Genomic DNA, 23,553 nt, shown 5'->3' on the forward strand with positions numbered 1-23,553 from the left:
ATCCATATTACACGAATAAAGAGCCCGTACCATGGATTTCTGTTTCAAAATGCGATTCTCTTCTCAGAGGATTTGTTGGATTATTGCTGGAACTGAATTCTTACCTTCGTAGTTTGATTCACGTAGGATTTCCTTTTTGCTGTCCTCAGGGAGGAAAAAGGCGCCTTTTGCTGCGGCATGCACATCGGCGTTGTATTCATCGACAAGCAGCTTGACCGACTCAAGGTCGTTATTGACAATGGCGATGTGAAGGCACGTCTCGCCTGAAAACAGATCAAATAGTCAGGTGGCATTAAATGCAAGGGTTAATGTGGCAGGTAGGATCAACATGACACACATCACATCATTTGCGCTCAGCATTGTAGTAAGATCTACGTCAACTGTGCGCGGGAATAGGTATTTTGTTTCATGTCATGTGCGCTCAGCATTGTAGTAAGATCTACGTCAACTGTGCGCGGGGATAGGTATTTTGTTTCATGTCATGTGCGCTTAAAATAGTAGTCTGATCTACCTCAACTGTGCGCGGGAATAGGTATTTCGTTTTATGTCATGTGCGCTCAAAATAGTAGTATGATCTACATCAACTGTGCGCGCGAGTAGGGTTTTTTTCTTGTTATGTTCGCTAAACATAGTAGTTTGATTCTACCTCAATTTTGCATGTGAATAGGTATTTTGTTTTGTGTCATGTGCGCCCAACATTGTAGTTTGATCTACCTCAATTAGGCGCGCGAGTAGGTATTTTGTCTTTTGTCATGTGCGCTCAACATTGTAGTTCCATTGATCTCAACTGTTTAGTTTTCATATCTTTTAATTTTCACAATAAATTTTGCAAATTAAAAAAATAGTCATATCATTCATATCATCACCTTATTATTGTTAAAGGTGGTCCATCGACCACTATCAGATTTACCCTTACCTTACCTGCATATGGATTCCCAGCCAACAATGCGAACTGGCTAGTGCATATTACTTAAGGGTATAGTATCAAACTTACCATAGAATTCATCGCCTTCGTATTTGTCCATTGCCATGGTGGGATACTCCTCTAGTAGCGCATGCGCAATCGTTCTGTGCAGTGGCTTGTTATTGAGGAAGCACAGGTGAAGCGCAGTCTCCCCAAGTGTACCCCTGTGTTCGAGTGACCAGCACGCAAGGTGGTCTGGGTAATCCATTTTCTTCTGTTCTTCTTCGTTCTGTGAGTTGGAAATTCAACAATGAATTTACACTTGCTTTACCTTACCTTACCAATCACCTTAACAAGTCACCTTACCTTATCCAGTCATCCAACCTTAATATAGACAGACACCTTACCTCAACTAGTCAACCAGCCAATCTAGTCGCTAAACATCATCTAGTAATCTCACCTTGTAACCGCATCTAGACACATCAACTCGCCAAGTTGCCCTACCATACTTTTACTCAGTCGCCATACCCGATCAAGTCACTACCCTTTTACTTTACCTAGTCATCTCATCTAGTCATCTCGACTAAACTAGTTGCCCACCTCATCTAGCCACATTAAATTACATCCAGTCACCTTTATCTTTACCCTCACCTCACCTTATTCACCCGATCTAGTCCTTAACCGTATTTCGTCACCTCCCCTAACCTAGTCCACTTTTCGAGTCCCCTTACCAAGCCACACTTCACACCTTACCTTTCTAATTTACCTCAACTTACCTTACCTTCCCTATTTATCTTACTCACTATGTCACCTCACATTAACAATCACCTCAATTAGTCACCTTACGTAGTCACATCAACTCGCCTAGTCGCCCTACATTTCCTCGCTTAGTCTCATTATCCAGTCATATCACCTTATATAGTCACCCTACACGGCCTTTCCAAGTCACCTTTCCTTATGTAGTCACCTTACATATCCTTAACCAGTCATCTCACCTTATTTAGTCACCCTACACGGCCTTACCAAGTCACCTTTCCTTATGTAGTCACCTTACATATCCTTACCCAGTCATCTCACCTTATTTAGTCACCCTACACGGCCTTACCAAGTCACCTTTCCTTATGTAGTCACCTTACATATCCTTACCCAGTCATCTCACCTTATTTAGTCACCCTACACGGCCTTACCAAGTCACCTTTCCTTATGTAGTCACCTTACATATCCTTACCCAGTCATCTCACCTTATTTAGTCACCCTACACGGCCTTACCAAGTCACCTTTTCTTATGTAGTCACCTAACATATCCTTACCCAGTCATCTCACCTTATTTAGTCACCTCAACTAGTCAGCCTACCCAGTCACCTAACATTTAGTCACCTTACCTCATCTAAACACCTCATTTAGTCTAGTCACCTAACATCACCTAGTCACCTTACCCAATCTTGTCACTTACTAAATTTAGTCAAATCCTCTCCTTAGGCAGCTTTCCCCACAATACTTTACAATCTGAAAACCTCAACACATTCACCTTACCTCATCCCAATGAATCGCCTGGTTTCATCCTAGCACACGTTACTTTTACCACCGCTTCGTGTATTCATGGAGTAAAAATCTTAGTTACCTCCTCCTGTATCTCGCCATTTGAACGTTTCCACGATAGAAATTCCTCCTTTGTTGCGACTTTTCCCTTTCCGTTATTGTAGAGGTATGGCAAAAACACGCCCTCCTCCCGTATAAGTCGGTTAACCTCATCCAGTCCACCTTTTTTGAACGCCTAAAGCATGGAGAGAAGGAATATAGCTTTGTTTTGAGAGTCAGTATAGATACATATTTTTTCTGCAGTTTTCAATCTATTGTACTTAAATTTGAGTTTGACACTGTCTCTGAAGATGGCTGTAACACCCGCCATTTTGCTCGAATTCGGGGCGCAGGAAAATATCCACCTCCTAGAAAGTGTATATTGCATTTTACCCCCTGGCTACGCCACTGTTATATACTAAATATATAAATATGTATTAAGCGAATAATGGGAAGCCGTTTGTTTTATATCTTAACAGGCTGGGTATCCGTACCCAGGATTTTTCTTGTGGGGGGGGGGGGGGGGGGGGGGCGAAATCAGAAAAAGTAGACCTAATTTTCCGAGGTGGTGGGGGGAGGAGGAGGGAGGGAGGGAGTTTTCTGATAAAAATCTTACCACCTCCGAAAGAACAAAAAGGGACTTTTTATGCCTTTGCAGTATCTCCACAGGACGTTTATTGTCGGATTTGGCTAATACCAGAGTGATCTAGCTTATGATTTTGAGTTTTGTCTACAAATAGCACGTCTACTGAGAGCCAAAAGTGGACTTTCGGCCGTTGTGTGTGGGGTGCGTTCGCATCCCCTGCATCTCCCCCCCCCCCCCCCCCCCCCCCCTCCCTGGGTACGGGCCTAATAAAGGAGTAATCCAGCTTGTCCATGGCTAGAAATAAAGAGAAAAAGAGCCAACAGTTTTGTCTCGAAGACAACTTCAGGTCCTCTTTCCTTACCTCGACCAATAAAGCATCACTCTGTTCTCCTTTTAAATCCACGAATGAATACAGCTTGTTCTCTTGTTTGCCACGTGTCTGACGCTTCCACTTGTCATCTTGCTCATCAAAGTCAGATGACCTCACAGACTTGCAGTTTCCCATCTACCGTTGAGCTGAAAGAGTGGTGAGGAGTCGGATTTATGAGTGTTGTCTTTGTTTGATGCAATGTGTAGTTCCCAAAAAAAATTCCATACCCCCCATGGAGGGGGTCAGAGGTATGACCCTCCACCCCTCTGGAATTTTCAACCCTCTGGAAAAAAATAAATACAGTAACTGTAAAAGAAAAAGGCATTTTACCCTCCCCTCTGGAAATTCCTGGTGGTTTGACCACCCATCCCCAAAAATTTCCAATCCCCTCCATGGGGGGGGGGGGGGGGGTGTATATTTTCTCGGACTACACAATTTTGCTTCTGTTGATTCTACTCCATGTATAATAAAAAATAAATTCGAAATGTTTTGAATTAGTTATTTGGTTGAAGGACATTTGGGGTTTAATTCTTTTTAAAGGAGAGAACTTTCCATTTTTTGGGGAAGGGAGGAGCTGTGTGTAGGCTAGTTCGAACATAACCGGCCTGTTTTTCATCCAAAAATGGCCTACCTGTATGGCCTAAGAGCACTTTAAAATTACTGACAAATTATAGCAAAATTAGTTATTCAAACAATAAAATATGTGCACTGCCCACAAATTTAAGTATTGATTGCCACAAGTTACATTGACGACTTGAGATATGGATGAGGTAATGAGGTAATAAAGCAATAACGTGTATAGAGAACAAAGTGGATTTACGTGCACACTTAAACTTGCTTCCTTCTGTGTTACTGTTGTTACGGGTCAGTGAGGATGAAATTGAAAGCAGTAAATTGAAATTCGGGTACAAACAATCTTCAACTGGATTAGATAATGTGGTTGTGGTTTGATTGACTCAACAAAAACATTAATAATGTGTAGATTACAATTAATATTGGCTAAAAGGTGATGATTCATGGATAGAAGAGACTACTTCGGTAGATGATTCCAGAAGAAAACTTGTTTCAAACTATAATATTTGCACATAAAACTAGTAAATCTATCTGGTACAGAAGCAAACGTTAGATATATTTCATAAATATACAAATATAGTCATATAATTTTAGATAAGTTTATGCATGGTTTATTGAACTAACACAAACTATTCGCCGTTCGAATATCGCAGTGGCTAAATGAGGGGTAACCGCTCAAGGTCTTGTGTGAGCGAAATGAGCGGTAGCTTTTAATTTTTTTGAATAACGCGAGGAAATATAACCTTGATGAACAAATGACCTTCTTTCTTTATTTACACAGAGGAAACATTCATCGATGTATTGATTCCTTTGAAATAAAAAAATTCCCCTCGCCTGTGTACAGTAGGACAACGCTACTTTCGGCGGCACTTGTTATGCATATTCGAATAAGTCGGTGACACAAATCTTAATATTGTAGTCCAAAATTTGTTAATATTCTTATGAAAACAAAATGGCAAATAACAAATTCTAGGGTGCCTTTTTATTTACCCTTTTCGTTCTCTGTACAGAGCTAAAGCCTCCGCATTCCCGTAGACGAGAAGTTTCGTGTGAGGCCCGCTCTCACGTTAAAGGTCTTGAAAATGCGTGAGGCATTGCCACGCATTGAAGCACTTAATCTTAACATGAGCCCGAAATCATGTTTGGCAGCCTCTTAGGTAAGTGCAAATGGTAATGTCACATTGATCTACGGATCGGGTAGGATAATAACGACAGTTTGGAAGGTTCCGGGGTTCTCCTTTATATGTATCTGTCACGCCAAAATAGTGATGAATAAACTGCCTTGAGAAGTTATTGAAAGATTCTATTCTAAAACCAGGGACAGGACTCTGCGACCCGAGTTAGTTTGAAACAGCATTATTCACGGAACAAGTGTTCTTAACCATAAACTAAGCCGAACGGCAATCACAAGTAAACTCATTCATTTGACATGTTAATATTATTGGAATAATCACCTTCGTTGGTTGATGAAAAAACCTTGTTTATCCCATAGCAAAAGCAGGCTATTAGTGCATGGATTTCTTGTGAGTCGTTGGTGGAATGAGTTTCGTAAAACAGGAAGAAATCACCGGCAAGCTCTTGCCGGCCGCCATCTTGTTGCTATAACAAACCACTTATGCGAAACAACGAAAAAATTTAATAATTCATGTTAACAAAGACAATGACAAATAACAACATTCATATTTGAATAGTATGTGTTTACTGCTGCCGTAAGAGTTACTTTGATAGTAACTTCAATCACAGAGGTCTTTAACTTAGCTTCAAAAGTTTGAGATTTTTTGTGAAGAGCTGAATTAAATCAAAACAGCTTTTCCCCGCACGCAGCACTACACGACCCCTAAAAACGCATCAAACTCAATTGGAACTATTTAACTTTAATAGATTGCAAGTATTATTAATCCCCGATGGTGGATTTCACGTTAAATTTCACTTGATTTTTGCGAAAGCGCACTCATCCTCGCGTTCCGAATGCTTTATTCGTACAATCTGAAAGTAACATCCAAACGGGAATTCATATATTAGCTAAGTTAGCAAATTAACTTACTAGTACTAGTAAATGAAATTGGGGGCGAGAAAGTTTAGTGGTATTATTATGAAATTTTATAGAATTTTAAAATTTTATAGAAAAAACATACTAGTAAACAAAATTTCGGGGCGAGAAAGCAATCTGACAACTCGCCCCGACATTTGTTTATTAGTATAATAATAACTATACTATTAAATGAAATTACGGGGCGTAAAGCAAAAACGACAACTCGCCCCGAGATTTGGTTTACTAGTACTAAGTAATTATAATACCGAGAAATTACGGGGCGTAAAGCAAAAACGACAACTAGCCCCGAGATTTGGTTTACTAGTAGTAAGTAATCATAATACTTATAAATTACGGGGCGTAAAGCAAAAACGACAACTCGCCCCGAGATTTGGTTTACTAGTAGTAAGTAATTATAATACTTATAAATTACGGGGCGTGTTGTCGTTTTTGCTTTACGCCCCGTAATTTATAAGTATTATAATTACTTACTACTAGTAAACCAAATCTCGGGGCGAGTTGTCGTTTTTGCTTTACGCCCCGTAATTTATAAGTATTATGATTACTTACTACTAGTAAACCAAATCTCGGGGCTAGTTGTCGTTTTTGCTTTACGCCCCGTAATTTCTCGGTATTATAATTACTTAGTACTAGTAAACCAAATCTCGGGGCGAGTTGTCGTTTTTGCTTTACGCCCCGTAATTTCATTTAATAGTATAGTTATTATTATACTAATAAACCAAATCTCGGGGCGAGTTGTCAGATTGCTTTCTCGCCCCGAAATTTTGTATACTAGTATGTTTTTTCTATAAAATTTTAAAATCCTATAAAATTTCAAAATAATACCACTAAACTTTCTCGCCCCCAATTTCATTTACTAGTACTAGTAAGTTAATTTGCTAACTTAGCTAATATATGAATTCCCCATCCAAACAACAGCAGGGGTTATGTGTGTTGGAGAGAAACGATGAAAGCAGGGGCGGACCTAGGGGGAGGGGGGAGGGGGGAGGGGGGAGGGGGGAGGGGGCGAGGAGGTTGCCCCGGTCCCCTATTTTCAGACATTTGGCTTAAAAATAACAAGAAATATAAATTTAAGGAAGAACAATAAGTCCGGCCCCCCTTTCTTGAAACTTTTGCTTCGCCCCCCCCCCCCCCCCCCCCCCCCCCCCCCCCCCCCCCCCCACACACACACACACACACACTTTTTTAAACTTCTAGATCCGCCCCTGGAAAGATTCATCCATTTATGCACTAGTCATTTTAAACCCCACCCCTATCGTTCCTGGAAGAGAGGGGCTAACCGTGGGTCGAGCGTTTTTTAAAAAGAATCTGTCCCGAGGAGGTGATGCAATTGACAGTTAAACCCTGGGGTGGGGACATACAAAAAAATAACCACAACTCGAGGGTACTTGCTCATTGCCTTGTAGTGGTACCCTTTGCGCCGCAAGCGGTAGGGGAATTTGAAGGGAAAGGGCTGCCTAGTCCCAGGCGTTCTTATCGGGTTTCCTGTGGATGGTAAGAATTGTGACCTCACCTACACCAGCCGCCAGGCTCCCTCACGGTTGATCCCCGAGCACAGGAAACTTGGTAAGAACGCCTTGCCCCCAGGCTACCTCACGGTTGATCTCCAAGCACAGGATACCCGGTGAGAACGCCTGGGACTGGGCTGGGGAAAGGGGTTTCAAATGACTAGTCAGTCTCAAGTTTGTCTAACATTCCGTCCCCGATTCCTGGTGGGGGCGGAGGTTGGGGGTGAAGTCACTACCTCAAACACAGGAAACCCGAGTCGAAAGATAAGGATCTTTTAGGCCTACATTGAGGAGGTAGGCTTGGTTTTTTATATGCCTGAAATTCCCGCTTGAGCCATAGCAACAAAGCGAAATAAAAAAATTGGAGTAGTTGAGAAGGAAAAAACGTAACGTCTGGCTATCTTTATTAACCTGTCAATCACACACTTCACAGATTTCCATGAATGATCTGCCAGTAATACTAATTGCAAGCTCACATGACAATGATTTTTGTTTCCATATTTTATTAGCAGAAAGCTTAAAATTATTTACAAAAACTTTCATCAGTAGTCTCCATTTGAATGAATATCACCCTGAAAGCAACAGTAAAGAATGCGAACAGCATTTACTGCCTTAAAACTAACCCATCCAAGGCCAAGGACTTTGAATAATTTAAATAATAGTACAGCAGCTCTGGAATTGGGTTTACTGAGTGCAGTTATTGCATCTCAAATACCATCCCACAATTGATGAAGAACTGATGATGATGGGTGAAAGGTATTTCCGAAACAGTTTATTTTTTAAATCATAGGAAATAAATGGTCAAAAGATTTATTACAATAATTATTTCCTTCATTTTATGGAGAACAGTCATGGGACACTAGCCTTTGGCCATGTAAGATCACAGAACATTTCTAATATTAAACAAAATAACTCTGTTGTTGGAAGTTCCATTTTATGCTTTCTTGGATGCTTCGGCCTCTGCCTTCAATCTGTCTTCCTCCCTCAACTTCTCGTATCGTTTCACATTCTTTTCAAACATAGTGTCCTCTGTATGATCGTCCCTTGCCTTGCGTCCAGCATTTATTGCCAAATAGCTTCCAATAAATGTCAGCATGATGGTGACAAAGTTGATCACAATACGTCGTCGGTTTTGTGATTTCTCAAGTAACTCAAAGCTTTAGATATAAAGTAAAATAAATAAAACAAATGTTAGGTATTAGTACAGCACATTTTAACATCACAAGACATGATCAAATGCAATTCACAAGTAACTGACGTTACTTGTCAGTATGGATAGCCTGCTCAACACAGATCATGAGTGTGGCTTGGTGTGTAAGCATTTTCACTGAAGATGGTACCACAGGCCAGCATCCCTAGCGGTTCTTTTACGTCCCCCAATACAGGAACCCCTGGCTTAACATCCTTATCTGAGAAGACAAGGCATTCACAGTACCCAATGTGATTGCTGTTACTGGACAAAAAACTGTGTTCGTTGATATTTGTTATAAGTGTTCGGTGTAAAGTGTTGTTGTTTCTTGTCAGCTCATAAGCTTCGTCGACTATTCTAGCTTTTTTTTTAATAGAAGTAGCAACAGAGTACTTGGAAACACCACAGTGACAAATAGCGTCTTTGAGAGTTACTTGAGTTTTTGTATTAATGGGGAAGTTCACCACAAATCCCCCCCCCCCCCCCCCTGTAAAACAAAGTAGTCAATGATGTAGTAGTCAAGCTAGCCCGAAAGAAAACAAAAACACTGGAGTGTCTAAGTGATAAAAACTAAAGTACATTCCATAAATTAATAAAACCACTCTTCTTTGCTACGTTTTTTTTATATTCAATACTAGTATGAAAAGCGTAAAAATATTGAGTGATGAGTGTGGGAAAATCTATGTTATAGAAGTGCATTGCACACTAGTGGCAACCAATAAAAGAGAGCTAGTCTATTGGCATGCAAAAATCATAATTTAGATTACCAAAATATTTTCAGCAACTCTCATTTACTGATCAAACGGCGACAAGTGGATGAGAGTCTATTAGAGTGCATGAAAATGCATGGTCAAAACAGTCATTAAAGTTGAAACACTTATCAACTATCATCTTCGTTTGGTGGAGGATTTACAAAGCAGGTGACTGACCTGATTTCATTGGGGATTTGGCCAGCCTTCATTGTTCCAGTAATGACTAAGAAAAACTTGTCAATCGGCTGCAGCTGGTACTTTGGTGTCGCTGTAGCTCCACCTATGTTTTCTGTCTTCACTGCAAAAAATATATCTATATTAATTAAGAAATCACATAAATAACAGACTATGAATAGTCATGTGTCAAGCCTGCTTGGAAAAATCACCTTGACCTTTATGGCATTTAACTACCTCACTGCCAGATGGAAAGTACAGAATTATTTTATCCTAGGTCTCCAATTTTAATTGAAATTTCATAGCCCTAAAACCCGATTGGGTGTGTGAGTATTCAATCTATTTACTTAATTCAAGGAATGATAAGGGGATTAAATCCAAGATGATTAACCCATTGACTCCTGGCTATTTTTGAGCTGAATTTACAAAAAACAGACTGAAAACAGATACCTCCTCCCCTATTCTGAGTTTTATACAGCCCATCAAAGTCAAACACAAATGCACCTAGTCAGCGGTATCCAAGCTTTCCAACAGTGCTTTGCGGTCCCCACTTTTAATCCCTCGTCGTTGTGCTGAAGCCAGCACTAGTTGATGGTTGCTTGTATTTTTCATCAAAAATACAGCTATGAGCATATACGGAGAGTGTCTCAGGACATCATGAAGTCTTTTGGGGCATAATTGAGTGCTTTGCTTATGGATATTTGCAAGCAAAGGTGGATTCATGATTATTTTTTCTTGTTTGGCTTTGCCTGGATGAGAAAATAATTTTCTAATGAATCACCACAGCTCTCCTAAATGCTGTCTTTTCTGAAACCAAATTGATTGCAAAATTGTTTACACTGCTATTCTGGGTCTGTATGACCTGGAATTGATTTGTTTGGCTACGGGGTGAAAAGACTTATAAAAAACCATCTGACTTTGGGGAGAGGAGTGTTGACTGGCCCTCCCCTCGTGAATTTTTCCCTGGATCCCCCAGAATGCGTTTTACAAGCCTTCAAGGAGTGGACATTGTGTTTTGAGGCCATGGAAATGAACCTGGAGGATCAGAATAAAGGTATCCGTTTGTGTCTTGAGCTGTGTTTGCTGATCTCTCTCTCCTGTGTTGTATTTTGAGCGTTTTATTGAGAGGGGTGATTCTGCTTTTCTTTCCTTGTTCGGTTTGAAATTTGTCAAAGAACCTGTGCTATTATTTGGCTTAAGAGTAGTTGACAACACCTTGGTTAGATGAATATCTTCAAGACCATTTATTCCTTAGACTGATGCCTGAGTATCTTCATCTTGTTGTGTTTAGTTTGCATTTATGAATTTTTTGGGTTGTGGGTACTTCCCAAAGCTGGTAAAGGCCAGTTGAGGGGTCAATATGTTAAAAAGTAAACATATTACTGGGAAATAGGGAGAGCTACAAAAGATAGACAATGATTTTCTAAAGAGACTGGTTAAAAAAGTTGGCCCTTAAATGTAGTCAAATTGACTAAACTATTACAAGATGAGGTGATCAGGTACAAATACAGCAACATTTTTAAAAGTTTGTTTACAAGCTATAATCACCATTGTAAACAACAACAAAATCAACTGCAGTGAATGGTGGAATTTGAATTATTCGGAGGCAGTATTTTCATTGAATGACCAAGCAAATTAAACAGTGTTGAATTAAGCCAAAACAAATCCAGCATGTATAAGATGATAAGGGAAAAAAGACACTAAGAATGGCTCCTTAGAATACATGCCCCTTGGCACGTATGCATAAATATCATAGCTTTTACCTCTTCACATCTGCATCCCAAGGAAATATAAATAAATGTCTGGTGAAGGCATTTCTAGTCCAGTACAAAAATACCTTTTTTAGGTATTTATATTATATCTATTTCATTAAACTGCTGATTCAGTCAAAACTAAAATAAAAACTGAATTTTATTTAAGTTATATTTTATTATAACTTAATTAAGTATTGAACTTGCAGCTCAGTCTCAGTCGCATGTAGTTGCAAAATAATTGCAGCTGCATGCCACTAAATGTTGTTATGTAATACTATTTTATATGGAGCTGTTTTTATCAACTTCTCTTTCCTTTTTCGAAAGCGATGGTCGGTTAAAATCTGTGTTCGAGAAAACGACAACAAACAGAATAAAAAGATCAAACAATCAAACATGCTAAGGCAAAGGCATCACATTTGCTATTATGTTAAAAATACGTGATTAACTACTTGGAGAATCTTGAGTCTCGTCTAGCAATACCTGATCCGACCTCCTTGGCGACCTCCTTGCCGTCTTTTGCCAAACACATAGTTCGTGATAGAGCTGGACTACAACGAATAGAAGAACGAATCCCAGAAATGACATCCCGGCTTGCGAAGCGAAAAACTTGTCTCGAAAGCATAACGAGTGCAATAAAATAGTAAAGCTAGCTTAAACTGTTATCACAGATAACCGGTTATACTTTACACATGTACAAATTTCTGTACAGGGGGGTATTTTTGCTGTTCTTTCGAAGGTGATCTTCTTCAGACAACGACCTTCTGGATTCGATCCCGTATGTCGTGACGTAACAACAATCACTATTTGTCTAATGCACCAATCAGAAAAAAAGGAGCCAGCACAGGGTACCCAATATGCCGTGTCGCCATGACTAAGCACTTTTTGGAAGACTGCAAAGCGTGCATGTTCTCACGATAGCTCGGTTTTATCCCGAATTCATTATAAAAGCTCTTTGGGTTTATAGTTGTAGAGAGTTGTGAGTGAAAGCTGAAGTAGCAAGAATGACACCGACGATTGACGTATTTCATATGCAAGACGCTCTGGTGTACGGGTACTTTACGATATATAAATCGTTATGAATAGTATCCCACTCCCATTCAAGACAAGCAACCCTTTTATCGCCCCCTATGTTGAGAAATGAAATCGCCTGATACTCGGGCTACTTTGATCGTGAACACGTACAGCAGCTGCCTTTTGCGTGTTCGGAGTGTTGTCGTTTTGTCTCAGCTGAACAGCTGGGTCAACTATTCTAGCTTTTTTTTCTTATAGAAGTATAGTTAACCGGATACCCTTTGAAAACAACACATTGGTGTATAGAGTTTTTGAGCCTTACTAGATTTTTTGGAAAAATGTTAATAAAGTTTATTGTATTGTATTGTAAACCCCCACCCTAGGCTCCCAACCCTATTTTTTTCTACTGAGAAGACTCCAATTACAGATTTATTGGGGGGGGGGGGGGGGGGAGGGTATTAGGGTAGGGTGTTTATTGGCGCTGTAGCTTCTATACTCGCATACTTACTAAGGCAGTAACTGGCCCCATGCCATTGCATCTAGGCAATTTTTATGCTCATACGAGAGAATTTCAATAGCTGAACATCGCCAGGTCTGTCTGCTGCCGGGCGGAGGCGAATTCGTCGATAACTAGACGTCTGGTTCTTCCGATATTGGCGATCAAATTCGCTGGCGATCACCAGATTGATTGAATTCGTTCATACAAGCGTACAAAATCGCCTAGTGTGTCTTAGGCTTTAGCACACATTATAAGCATTTAAGGCAAGTGATTAGGCTCGTTGCTATTATTTTTGGGAGTATGAAATTTTGATCTCTGCGATCCTACAAAAATACCTAATCGCAAGAAGTTACACTTCTTAAAGTCCTGATATAAAATTGGTCACGCGGGTACCGGTTCCTAAGTAACCGCAATGGGCCATAAAACAAATATGCAAATGAGCTGCCGGCCTCTCACAAACAAAATGACGCTTCTAAAAGGTCTACTCTTTTTGTTAACATTTCTTCTTGGAATTTTACGGGGTTTCGGCTCATTGTGGGGCCTATGGCTGAAGGCTTTGAGCAAATATTACGGTGAGCATCGATTTTCCGTGAAACAAGTGGGGGAAAGCCTTCTTTTGCAACCGGTGGATGCTCTTGTGGGAAACATTCGGGACAATACAGTCACCGCGGAAGAAGTGATGAGAGCATATATTAAGCGAATTTTGGAGGTCAATCCCATGGTAAATGCGATAACAAATGATCGTTTCGATGAAGCATTAGAAGAAGCAAGGCGCATCGATGAAATTTTGGGTAATGAATTAAATTCAGAGGAGAAAAAAGAACTTTTAGCGAAACCACTTTTGGGGGTTCCGATAACAGTGAAAGAATCGATATCTTGTCGGGGGATGCCACACTCGTCGGGGCTCGTCGAAAGAAAGAATGTAATTTCCGAGCACGACTCGGAAGTGGTTGAGAATCTTCGACAAAATGGTGCTATTCCGATGGCTGTTACGAACTGCAGCGAGTTGTGCATGTGGTGGGAGACGGTGAATAACGTATACGGACGGACCCGAAACCCTTACGACACGAGTCGAGTTGCTGGCGGAAGCTCGGGTGGAGAGGGAGCAATTATTGCCGCAGCGGGATCCCTTTGTGGTGTTGGTTCTGATGTCGGTGAGTACGGGAGTATACACAGGCCCGTAGCCGGGGAGGGGGGGGGGGGGTGGGGGGGTTCGGAAGAGCCTCCCTGCTGGACTAGAAGGTCCGCTCTAATGAAGAAAAACTGAGGAGCAATGCGAGCTAGGGCGAGCTTCCTATGAGAAAATGGTCCGCTAAATGGGTAAACGAACCAACTCCACTCAAAATCCTGGCTACGGGCCTGATATGGGTTAAAATTCTTGCTAGAGGAAAAGGTCTAAGCCAGAGTTTGACTTTTTGCCAAAAAGATAAAAAAAACCCGGCATTTTTTACCATTCAATTCGTGACATTTTCAGGTACCTACCTAGGATTCGCTGAGAGGGTAGGGGGTGCCAAATAATATGTAACATGGAAAAGGGGATACTATTTGAACCTATATAAGCGCCTGTATATGATAGTATTCATTCATTTCTTTAAAAAAAATATTGATACCGTTATTTGTTGTTGTTCATTTTTGCCATCAGGAGGTAGTATAAGGATGCCCGCATTCTTCAATGGAATCTCCGGACACAAACCGAGTCCCGGTATTGTACCGAACCATGGCCATTACCCATACGGAACTTCTGAAGCCTTTCACGAGTACTTATCGATTGGACCCCTGTGCCGTTATGCCTCTGATCTTTCGACGATGCTGAAGGCCATGTCGGGACCGAATGCTTATCGATTGGGTCTAGACGAGCCAGTAGACTTATCCTCGATAAAAGTTTTCACTGTTAAGAATTTTGATCCTACTTTGATGGCGCCCGTGAGCGAAGATCTTAAAATGGCGGAGAAAAAAGCGGTCGATTACTTACAGAGTCACTTCGGCACCAAGTACGAGCAAACGGATCTGCGTTACTTCCGGTACGCCGCCCTTATATGGGCAGCAATGGTAATGAGCTCCGAAGACAAGAAACTGACCTCGAAATTCCTAGAAGGAAATTCGGGTTCTATAAACCCTTTTCTGGAAATGCTTAAATACCTGGTGGGGAGCTCCCAGTATCATTTTATAACACCGGTCGTTGGATCCCTGGAAAAGCTCCACTGCTTTGACACTCTATCCTCTACTTTCGTTACTATTGGCAACAAGCTCCGCCTTCAGCTGGAGTCATTGCTAGGGGACAATGGCGTGCTGTTATTCCCATCACACCCAAGGACAGCAATGCCTCACGGTATGCCTGTGCTCTCGCCACTTGATTTCAATTACACGTCAATATTTAACGTATTGCGCATGCCCGTCACGCAATGTCCTCTGGGACTGGATTCTGAGGGGATGCCGCTGGGCATACAGATTGCGGCTGCGTGTAATAATGATAGACTAACGCTTGCTGTTGCAAGGGCTTTGGAGCAGAAGTTCGGGGGCTGGTCGACATGGCAACCATGTAAACACCTCGTAAATAAAAACAAATAGGCATCACTGCCTCTCAAAGCCACAAAGGGAGACAGCAAACCTCAATATGATAAATTTAATCGCAAAAGAATCCTAAATTACAACAAACTAGAAGAAATTGTGGTTTAATTCTACTATAAATATTGAATTGCGTTAAATAGAACAAGCAGGCTTGAACTAGAGATATTTAAGAAAATAGACGTGTATTACGGTTTATAGGCTAACTATTTCCTACATTAAAACTATTGGGCCCGCCCATAGCTGGGCTGCCCTTATTTTCTAAGTGTCTAAGTGTACATTATTTCAGTTTCTTTCACACTGATCGATTGCGCAGCAAGCCTAAGAAAAAGTGGAAATGATCGAGTTGTATTTATTTTCACTTAGTTTTTTTCGTGAAATTTAAACTGCACATACGTAAAAATAAAAACGGTCTAACAAGCCAATTGTGTGAAATTTTCCAAGTTTACAGTAGAGTAGTGGAAGAATACCTCGCGCTACGAAGACGTTTGCTATAAAAGTTTCAAACTAAATAGCACCTTGTACTATCGTACAATTGCCACCTAGCCACTATGCAAAGTCTACCAACTACATGACACTCAGCACTCACGTGATATTGGTTAACACTTATACCATACATCTAAAGAGATTCACTCTAACACTTGGCCTTTTTTACATCATTAGCCTTGACGGCCTTGTTTTAACCTAAGTTGATATATTTAGAGGCAGATAAAGGGTGCTTTTTGGAGATAATAGACCAACAAGGTTTCCCCCCACCCAAAAGCATGTGCCATCCATATCTAACGCCCCATTTGAATCCCTCCATCAAATTTTTGTGCTCCTGGCACGTGGATTGCTACTACACCAAATATTGAATAATTATGTGAAGTGAAAGTTACTGACAGTTGGGTCGAGAAACACCCCTTTTAGTGAGAAATTTTGGGTAAGTTTTGATTTGAAGGTCTAGTGCTCCCTTAAGTGATTTGTGAGAAGTAAATAACATCAACTGACTCTGGTTAATGTTGACTTAGCTCCCCCTTGGATTTGTTGGGTGTGGTGGGATGACGGTTTAATGATCTTGGTACATCTTCGCGCGGTACACTCTAGGGGTACCACCAAATTGGTGCCACAGAACCTCAAATTCCTGTTGTGCAATCTCTGCACCCTGTCTCCTTGTCAGTCCGGTCTCGTCCAGGCTAAGCTCACACATATCCAGGTCATCTTCTCCAGACACCAGCAGCAGAGGATCCTTGCCGGGATGGAACTCCATCTGTCGCGCGACCCACTGTCCATCGAAATGCGCAAACCTGTGGACGAAGTGGTGTTACTTCGTGACCATGTGGAACAACCCCATGTGCCTTTTTTTTTCGCGCAAAAGTCCAGTGTCAAATTTCACAGTGCCTGCTGCACATAGGCATTAAAGGATGGTTCCCACTAGGACGCAAGCGTAAGTGCAAACGGAAGCGCAAATGGAACCGCAACACAAGTGAAAATCGGTCAAACACAAGCGCAAGCGCAAGAAAATCAAGCAGTTGCGTTCTCTTGCGCTTCCTCTTGCGCTTGCGTTCCAGTTAGAATCGGGCTTACTCTTGCGCTTTTGTAAAGTGAGAACCAACCTTAAGGGCCTATATATGCAGTGCAAAGATCGGTTTCAAAATTCCATCTTTGCACTGTTTATATTGGGCCCTAATACCAAGACTTCGCAAGTGTTGTACTGTTTTGTTCTAAACTCCATGATAACATCGCCGTTAACCGAGGCTCTTACTGTATTTATGCGTTCTTTCAAATTTGAAATTGGGATATTATCTTAAACTGGCATTCGAACTCTATGTACATGACCATCCTCGGGGACAGATAGCGGCAAGGGGACGAGGTGTTTCACTGAGGATGTTACATGAGTAATACTGCACGAGATTCAATAGAGTAACATTTCTTCGTGGACAAAAGCGGCAAGGAGACCACATGCTTACCATCCTCCCGCTGTTATCATCAGAATTATTTCCCGTAAATGATCTATTACAAAATAAAGGTCGAATAAAATCTCATAAAGTTGTCTTTAATGTCAATAAATCGTAAAAAATTCGAAGACATCAATGGAAATTTTATGAGATTTCATTCGTCCTTTATTTTGGAATAGATCATTTACGGGAAATAATTCTTATGGTAAAAATGGATGGTAAGCCTGTGAGGAGACGACGTATTCTACCGATGATGTTACATGAGTAATATAACTCGAGATTCAATAGAATAAACGTATCCAGAAAGAAAGCAATAAGACAATCAAAACCGACTAACGGGTTCTAAACTATAAAAGCACAAAATAGCACAAGCATAGGAGCGCTGAAAAAAAAAAACGATTTGCTCTCTAAAACTTTTCATCCACTTGAAGTTTTTTCTTTCATTTTTAAAACTCGCCTTCCACGTTCCCAATTGTTGAAGACCTTTATCTAAGCATACCAATCATACCAGTCGCATTGGACATGACGGAAAAACCTGGAAAACGCGAAATTCCAGATAGAGAGAGAAAACACAATTTCTTACAATGGCTATAGGTTCCTTGTATTACGGACTGATTTTTAAAACCCGATAACGTGAGGCCTAAGTGCACATAACCAGATTTTGGCTTTTTAAGATATTTTTTCTTGATCATCATTGCCCTGTGTATCAGTTCAGGGGCGAAAAGCTCAAATTTCAATGACACTTTACAAAAAGTCGCATCAATTTAAAAAAAGGCACACATAATATTTTGTTTGCTATAAGTTACTAAGTAATCAGAGAAATTCTCCGTCTTATTCGATGTAAAATGGGTTTATTCGAAGCGTCACGTCATGTTTTTCCGTCATGTCGTCGCATCGATTGCTTTTCTTATCCCGAAAAGTAAACGGCATTCCATCCCTATCATTCATCCTATTGTCAATAGTCGGATTATCCAGGATTCCATACTTACCACCATCCCTGTTTACGATATTCGCTCTCGCGATACTTGTCCTTGGGTCTCACAAATGGTACGCGGAAAAACCGCTGTTGTCTTCGTGGGGGGAGGGCTGGGGGCACTTCGGGCTCTTGGGTGTGAGCACGTGGGGGGATAGGTGGGGCGTTTTCTCGTTCCTCCGCTGAAATTATATCATTGTCAAGCAATTAGCACAGTGCCTTAAAGAATCAGGATCTAACAATAAGCTTTCATCGTTGAGTAAAAATACTCCGGTTTTCAGCAGATCATGCGAGCCAGCGGCAATGGCTGACTTCATTCGCTAAACAGCAGGGTGTTGTGGATAGTGTGCATTGCGGCGTCACGCATCGCATGCTTGCATAGCACCCTGGGATCGAAACATTACACCACGCAGTTATTTGCTTACATGGCATCCTGGGAATGGTGATGTTATGTCACGCACTCACACGTTTGCATGGCATCCTGAGTCTTAAAGTCTTAAAGTTTATAACCTTTTATAGCTTTCGCTAACGCAAAGGGGGGATGGTGTAGCCTGGCTAGAGGCGGCGCATATAGCCAGGGGCCTGCTTGGATCTTAACGCAGGCAAGGCGGCGGCCTGAAAGAGCTGTAAGGATGGCAGGGCCGCAATGTCGCCAGATACCAAGTTCCAAGTTCTTATTGTTCTTGGTATGAAGGACATGCCAAACGCATTTACGTTTGCTTGCAACTGTCTATAGCTTATATCTGTCCTTCTGGATGTTCTTGTGTTCTCTTGGATGCTTGTCGGGAATGGGATTTTGACTATGTTGTTTTTGATCTTAAAAAACATTGATAGTTGCAGCATAAGGCGTCTTGTTTCCAGAGTGTCCCAACCTAGAGACTCAACCATTTCTGTAGTGCTGGCTTTATAATTGTAGTTGGAAGTTACAAATCGCGCGGCGCTTTTTTGTACCTGCTCGAGGAGGGAAACATCCTTGGTGGTGTACGGATTCCACACAGCGGCGGCATATTCAAGTTTAGGCCTGACTAATGTCTTATAGGCACGTTCTTTAACCTCTCTTGAGCATGGTTTAAGGGTTCTCCTGATTATACCTAGTGTACTGCTAGCACTGCTTGCGATCTTAGAGCAGTGGCTCCCCCATCGTAGGTCGCGAGAACAGCGCACGCCCAGATAATCATGGGAGTCAACAGAAGATAGTATTTGAGAGTTAATCTCATATTCATGCAGGCTTGGGTTGCGTTTGTTAGTGACGGATAACAGATGGCATTTGGAGACGTTAAAGGCCATCTGCCAGGTATCAGACCAATCAGAGAGATTGTCGAGGTCATGTTGAAGGACTTGATGATCATCGACCGAGTCAACCTGGCGATAGACAATGGCATCATCCGCGAATAACCGCATCTGTGAATCTAGAGAATCAGCAATATCATTGATAAATAGGAGGAAGAGTGTTGGCCCGAGGACGGTGCCCTGGGGCACACCTGATGTAACGGGTACCGCGTTTGATTTTGCACCATCGACGGCAACAAACTGCGAACGATTTGTTAAGAAAGCAGATAACCAGGACAGAGTCTTTCCGGAGATGCCATAGAGCTTAAGCTTTTGCTGTAGCTTCGAGTGCGAAACTTTATCAAAGGCCTTTTGGAAATCTAACAGAAGAACATCTACTTGGCCATGTTTATTAAGGATCGAAGCCCAGTCATGTACCGCTAGGATTAACTGCGTCTCGCAGGAAAAACCTGCACGAAAACCATGTTGTAGATTGGATATAATGTTATGCGCAGCAAGGTGCTTGTTTAGATGACTTAGAACTACATGCTCCATGACTTTGCAGGCCAAGCATGTTAGCGAAATTGGTCGATAGTTGCCAGGATCGCTCTTCGCGCCCTTTTTATAGACCGGGGTCACCCTTGCTATAAGCCAGTCATTAGGAAGCTCTCCATTGGCATAGCTTTGATGGAATATAAATGTCAACATGTCTGATATTTCGGTTGACAGATCACGGAGAACACGGGCAGGAAGACCATCGGGACCAGTCGCTTTGGAGACATTGAGGAGTTCCAGTTGCTTACGTACACCTGGGACTGTGAAGGTGATGTCATTTATCGCAGCGAACAAGGGTTGTCCTAAATCAGGGATACAGCCATTGTCACGTGTGAACGCATTTTGGAAACGCTGATTAAGGACTTCTGCTTTATCCTTGGGAGACACATGGATCGAATCGTCTGAACGCAAGGCTGGAATACCTCGGCCCTCGGAGCGGCAGTTCCTCACATACCCCCAGAATTTCTTCGGGTTAGCTGTGAGATTTCCACCGATGACGTCATTGAGATAAGTGTCATGAGCTGCGCGCAAGGCTTTTGTAACCTTGTTTCGCTGGTGCCTATAATCGGACCAGGCAGATGGCGACCGGTTACGCTTGGCTTTCTTAAACAGACGTTCGCGCTTTCTCATTTGGCGTTTGATGGAGCTAGTCATCCATGGCATTAGTAACGTTACGTCACGCACTCACCTGCTTGCATAGAATCCTGGGATTGGCAATGTTATATCACGCACTCAATTGCTTGCATAGCATTCTTGGATTGGTAACGTTACGTCACGCACTCACCTGCTTGCATGATGTCCTGGGGCGCTCTCTGATCACCGGCATCTTGGGATGGGTCACGTGATTTGTTGGCCTTCTTCCAGTGATGGTACACTTTAAGACGTCGATGGAACTCTTCCCGGCATGCCTCGAGAAGCTCGATATCTAAATACGAAAAGAAGAACCGCAATTAAAATTCTAAATGACACAAAATATTATCGGGAAAAATGGTAGACCTGTGGTTTAGTTGATGTGACGTTCTTTATTGATGTTGGTTCTCCGGGTACTTAGGGGCGGACCCTTAGAAATTTGAGGGGTGGGGTGCAGGATTACTATAAAAAAGATAATAATAACGAGCAGACCCAAAATGTCACGCAACTTACCACACGATGTGTTGATTGTGTCACGCAGTTCCGCGTACTTCCATTTGGTCAAATCATACTTCTTCTCCGGCTTCGCTGGAAGATTCCTTGTAAACAACATACAATAAAATACGGTCACAATAAGCATGAAGCACGGGAAGAGTGTTCCCATGGGTGTTACATTCAGACATCATATAAGGCACTCTCAATCTGAGCCTTAGGGACCCAAGCCGGCTGCCCATGAGGTCCAGGAAACTATCTTTCCCTGATTCAATCTTTAGGGACACAGGGGTTCCTCGACAGGATATACAATGGCAGATCGCAGGACAGAGCAAAAAAATGGCATGAAATTTTCCAATTTTCGATATATAAGCTCAAGATTCTGCATACAAGGAGTTCCTCTGACCAAAAGCTTAATTCCAAATTTTAAAGAAATTTAGAAGATATGAAATTTAGATATTAGCGGGCAAAATTTCTGATCAGAGCCCGACTAAAAACGAGGAGAATTCATACTTTGAACATTGCACATACTTTGAACAAAATTGCACTTCAAGCCTCATATCTCGAAGACGAATCTATTAGAAAAAACTCTTTTTAATATGTTGGTTTACATAACATAAGGTACCTCTATGCAAAAATAAAAAGCTTACCGAAGTTAACCAGACCTTATTTTGGGAAAACTTGCCATTTTTTCGCTCTGTCAGATCGCAATGTCTGGCGAGAGTGGGTCATCACAGCTGAGGCTGATGATCCTACTTAGCTGGGTTGCGGTTAAAAGACAAGACACGAGCCGAGGGTATTTACTGACCTCTGCAAGGTCTGTGATTCAGGCTGATCATTGATGATTGCGTCAGGATCCTGTCGAATGGGAAAAAGAGTGAAGACACAAAAGACTTCTATACAGTGGAACCCCGCTCTACGGACACCCAATTCATACGGACACCCCGTTTATCTGAACAGTATACAAAGTCCTGACAAAAGTCTCATATATTCTCTTTTAATTTAACCCGCTTTATACGGCCACCACTATTATGTGTCCCGAAAGACAATTTTCATGCGATATTAACCCCGCTTTAGGGACAAAAGGAATTCGAGTCTCGCACTTTTAGGAGATTGATGCCCGAAAATGCCTTCTGAGCAGAGTTTTCACAACCTTTGTTGAATTTTAATTTTACCTATAACGAATTTAGTTAGAATAATTTAGTTGAATCGTCGCGAGGACGACTGAGGAAAGAATTTGTTATCCTGTTTTGTTGTTGTTGTTTAAAAAAAATACAGCTATGAATTTGAGTAATAAAGAAATAACCGGAACATGTCACTAATTCGCAGAAGTACTTTATCCAAATGTAACTTGATATATGAGTTATAAAGATAAAAATTTCAATGTGAAACATGTTGTGTTGCTGTAGCATGCGTTCTGAGTGTTTAAAATGCATTTTTGCCGTCTTTTAGGGCAGCCCGCATAATACAGACACCCTGATAAGACGGACACTTGATGAAAGTCCCGAGGGTGTCCGTATTAACGGGGTATCCGTATTAACGGGGTTCCACTTGATGAAATTCCCGAGGGTGTCCGTATCAAAGGGGTTCCACTGTAATTAAATACATCGACATCAACGAGGTTGAATTAGTACGCTCCCAAAAAAGTTTTCACGTTTCCCAATAACTTTTGGCGCTTCGAGTGAAAAGCATGCGCTAAGGTGTGTGGACTCGATCATCAGAGGAATCACAAGTGTAAACGCACAAAAGTCATACACTATGAAAGAATCGTGATGTGAAACCTAAAGCTAATTCACAGCCACGGTACTAGGTTTGAGCGGATTGCGTTACTCAAGTTAGCGAGGGACATGGCTAATTAAGGTCACGCCACGAGGTTTACGCAGATTGCGTTGCTCAAGTTAGCGAAAGGAATGGCTAATTCAAGGTCACGCCACTAGGCTTGAGCGGATTGCATTACTCACGTTGGCGAGACGCATGGCTAATTCACGGTCACGCCGTTCTTGATCAATCATCGCCTGACGTTTCTGTTCTTCCTCAGCCAGACGTTGTTTCTCTAACTGGAACTGGCGATCCTTCTCCTCTTTCTCTCGCCGTTTTCGCTCTTCTTCGTCGCGTTTTTTCTGCTCTTCTTCCTCCTTCCTTCGCTGAAGCTCCATCTGCATTTTTCTTTTGTGGGAAAAA

The 23,553-nt window shown here is 41.7% G+C and overlaps 4 protein-coding genes across 4 annotated transcripts in view; 1 reads left to right on the plus strand and 3 right to left on the minus strand.

The window, feature by feature from the left end:
* LOC116614762 (transient receptor potential cation channel subfamily V member 6) overlaps positions 1 to 5,625 on the minus strand; it is a 23,395-nt gene extending 17,770 nt beyond the window's left edge. The window contains exons 1-5 of the mRNA XM_048721519.1: positions 5,466 to 5,625; positions 3,430 to 3,584; positions 2,526 to 2,678; positions 995 to 1,193; positions 105 to 263 (exon numbers count right to left, since the gene is read on the minus strand). Of these exons, the coding sequence (XP_048577476.1) occupies positions 105 to 263; positions 995 to 1,193; positions 2,526 to 2,678; positions 3,430 to 3,573 (655 nt within the window). The 5' untranslated portion in view covers positions 3,574 to 3,584; positions 5,466 to 5,625. The remainder of the gene's footprint in view (positions 1 to 104; positions 264 to 994; positions 1,194 to 2,525; positions 2,679 to 3,429; positions 3,585 to 5,465) is intronic.
* A 2,433-nt stretch (positions 5,626 to 8,058) lies between these two features.
* On the minus strand, positions 8,059 to 12,224 carry LOC5507467. The gene is made up of 3 exons (XM_001628051.3): positions 11,922 to 12,224; positions 9,691 to 9,811; positions 8,059 to 8,729 (listed from the first exon to the last, which is right to left on the minus strand). The coding sequence occupies exons 1-3, from the start codon at positions 12,061 to 12,063 to the stop codon at positions 8,507 to 8,509; spliced, it is 486 nt and encodes a 161-aa protein (XP_001628101.1). The 5' UTR covers positions 12,064 to 12,224; the 3' UTR covers positions 8,059 to 8,506.
* A 1,139-nt stretch (positions 12,225 to 13,363) lies between these two features.
* LOC5507466 (fatty-acid amide hydrolase 2) lies at positions 13,364 to 15,941 on the plus strand. The gene is made up of 2 exons (XM_001628059.3): positions 13,364 to 14,105; positions 14,594 to 15,941. Exons 1-2 carry the CDS (start codon positions 13,364 to 13,366, stop codon positions 15,517 to 15,519), a joined length of 1,668 nt encoding a protein of 555 aa, XP_001628109.2. The 3' UTR covers positions 15,520 to 15,941.
* The window catches only part of LOC5507478 (unconventional myosin-VI), a 31,196-nt gene continuing 23,202 nt past the window's right edge, over positions 15,560 to 23,553 (minus strand). Inside the window, exons 27-32 of the mRNA XM_048721426.1 lie at positions 23,334 to 23,538; positions 22,181 to 22,230; positions 21,394 to 21,479; positions 21,035 to 21,175; positions 18,443 to 18,608; positions 15,560 to 16,802 (exon numbers count right to left, since the gene is read on the minus strand). Of these exons, the coding sequence (XP_048577383.1) occupies positions 16,565 to 16,802; positions 18,443 to 18,608; positions 21,035 to 21,175; positions 21,394 to 21,479; positions 22,181 to 22,230; positions 23,334 to 23,538 (886 nt within the window). The 3' untranslated portion in view covers positions 15,560 to 16,564. The remainder of the gene's footprint in view (positions 16,803 to 18,442; positions 18,609 to 21,034; positions 21,176 to 21,393; positions 21,480 to 22,180; positions 22,231 to 23,333; positions 23,539 to 23,553) is intronic.

Source organism: Nematostella vectensis, chromosome 14, assembly GCF_932526225.1.
Source record: "Nematostella vectensis chromosome 14, jaNemVect1.1, whole genome shotgun sequence".
Classification (NCBI taxonomy): Eukaryota; Metazoa; Cnidaria; class Anthozoa; order Actiniaria; family Edwardsiidae; genus Nematostella; species Nematostella vectensis.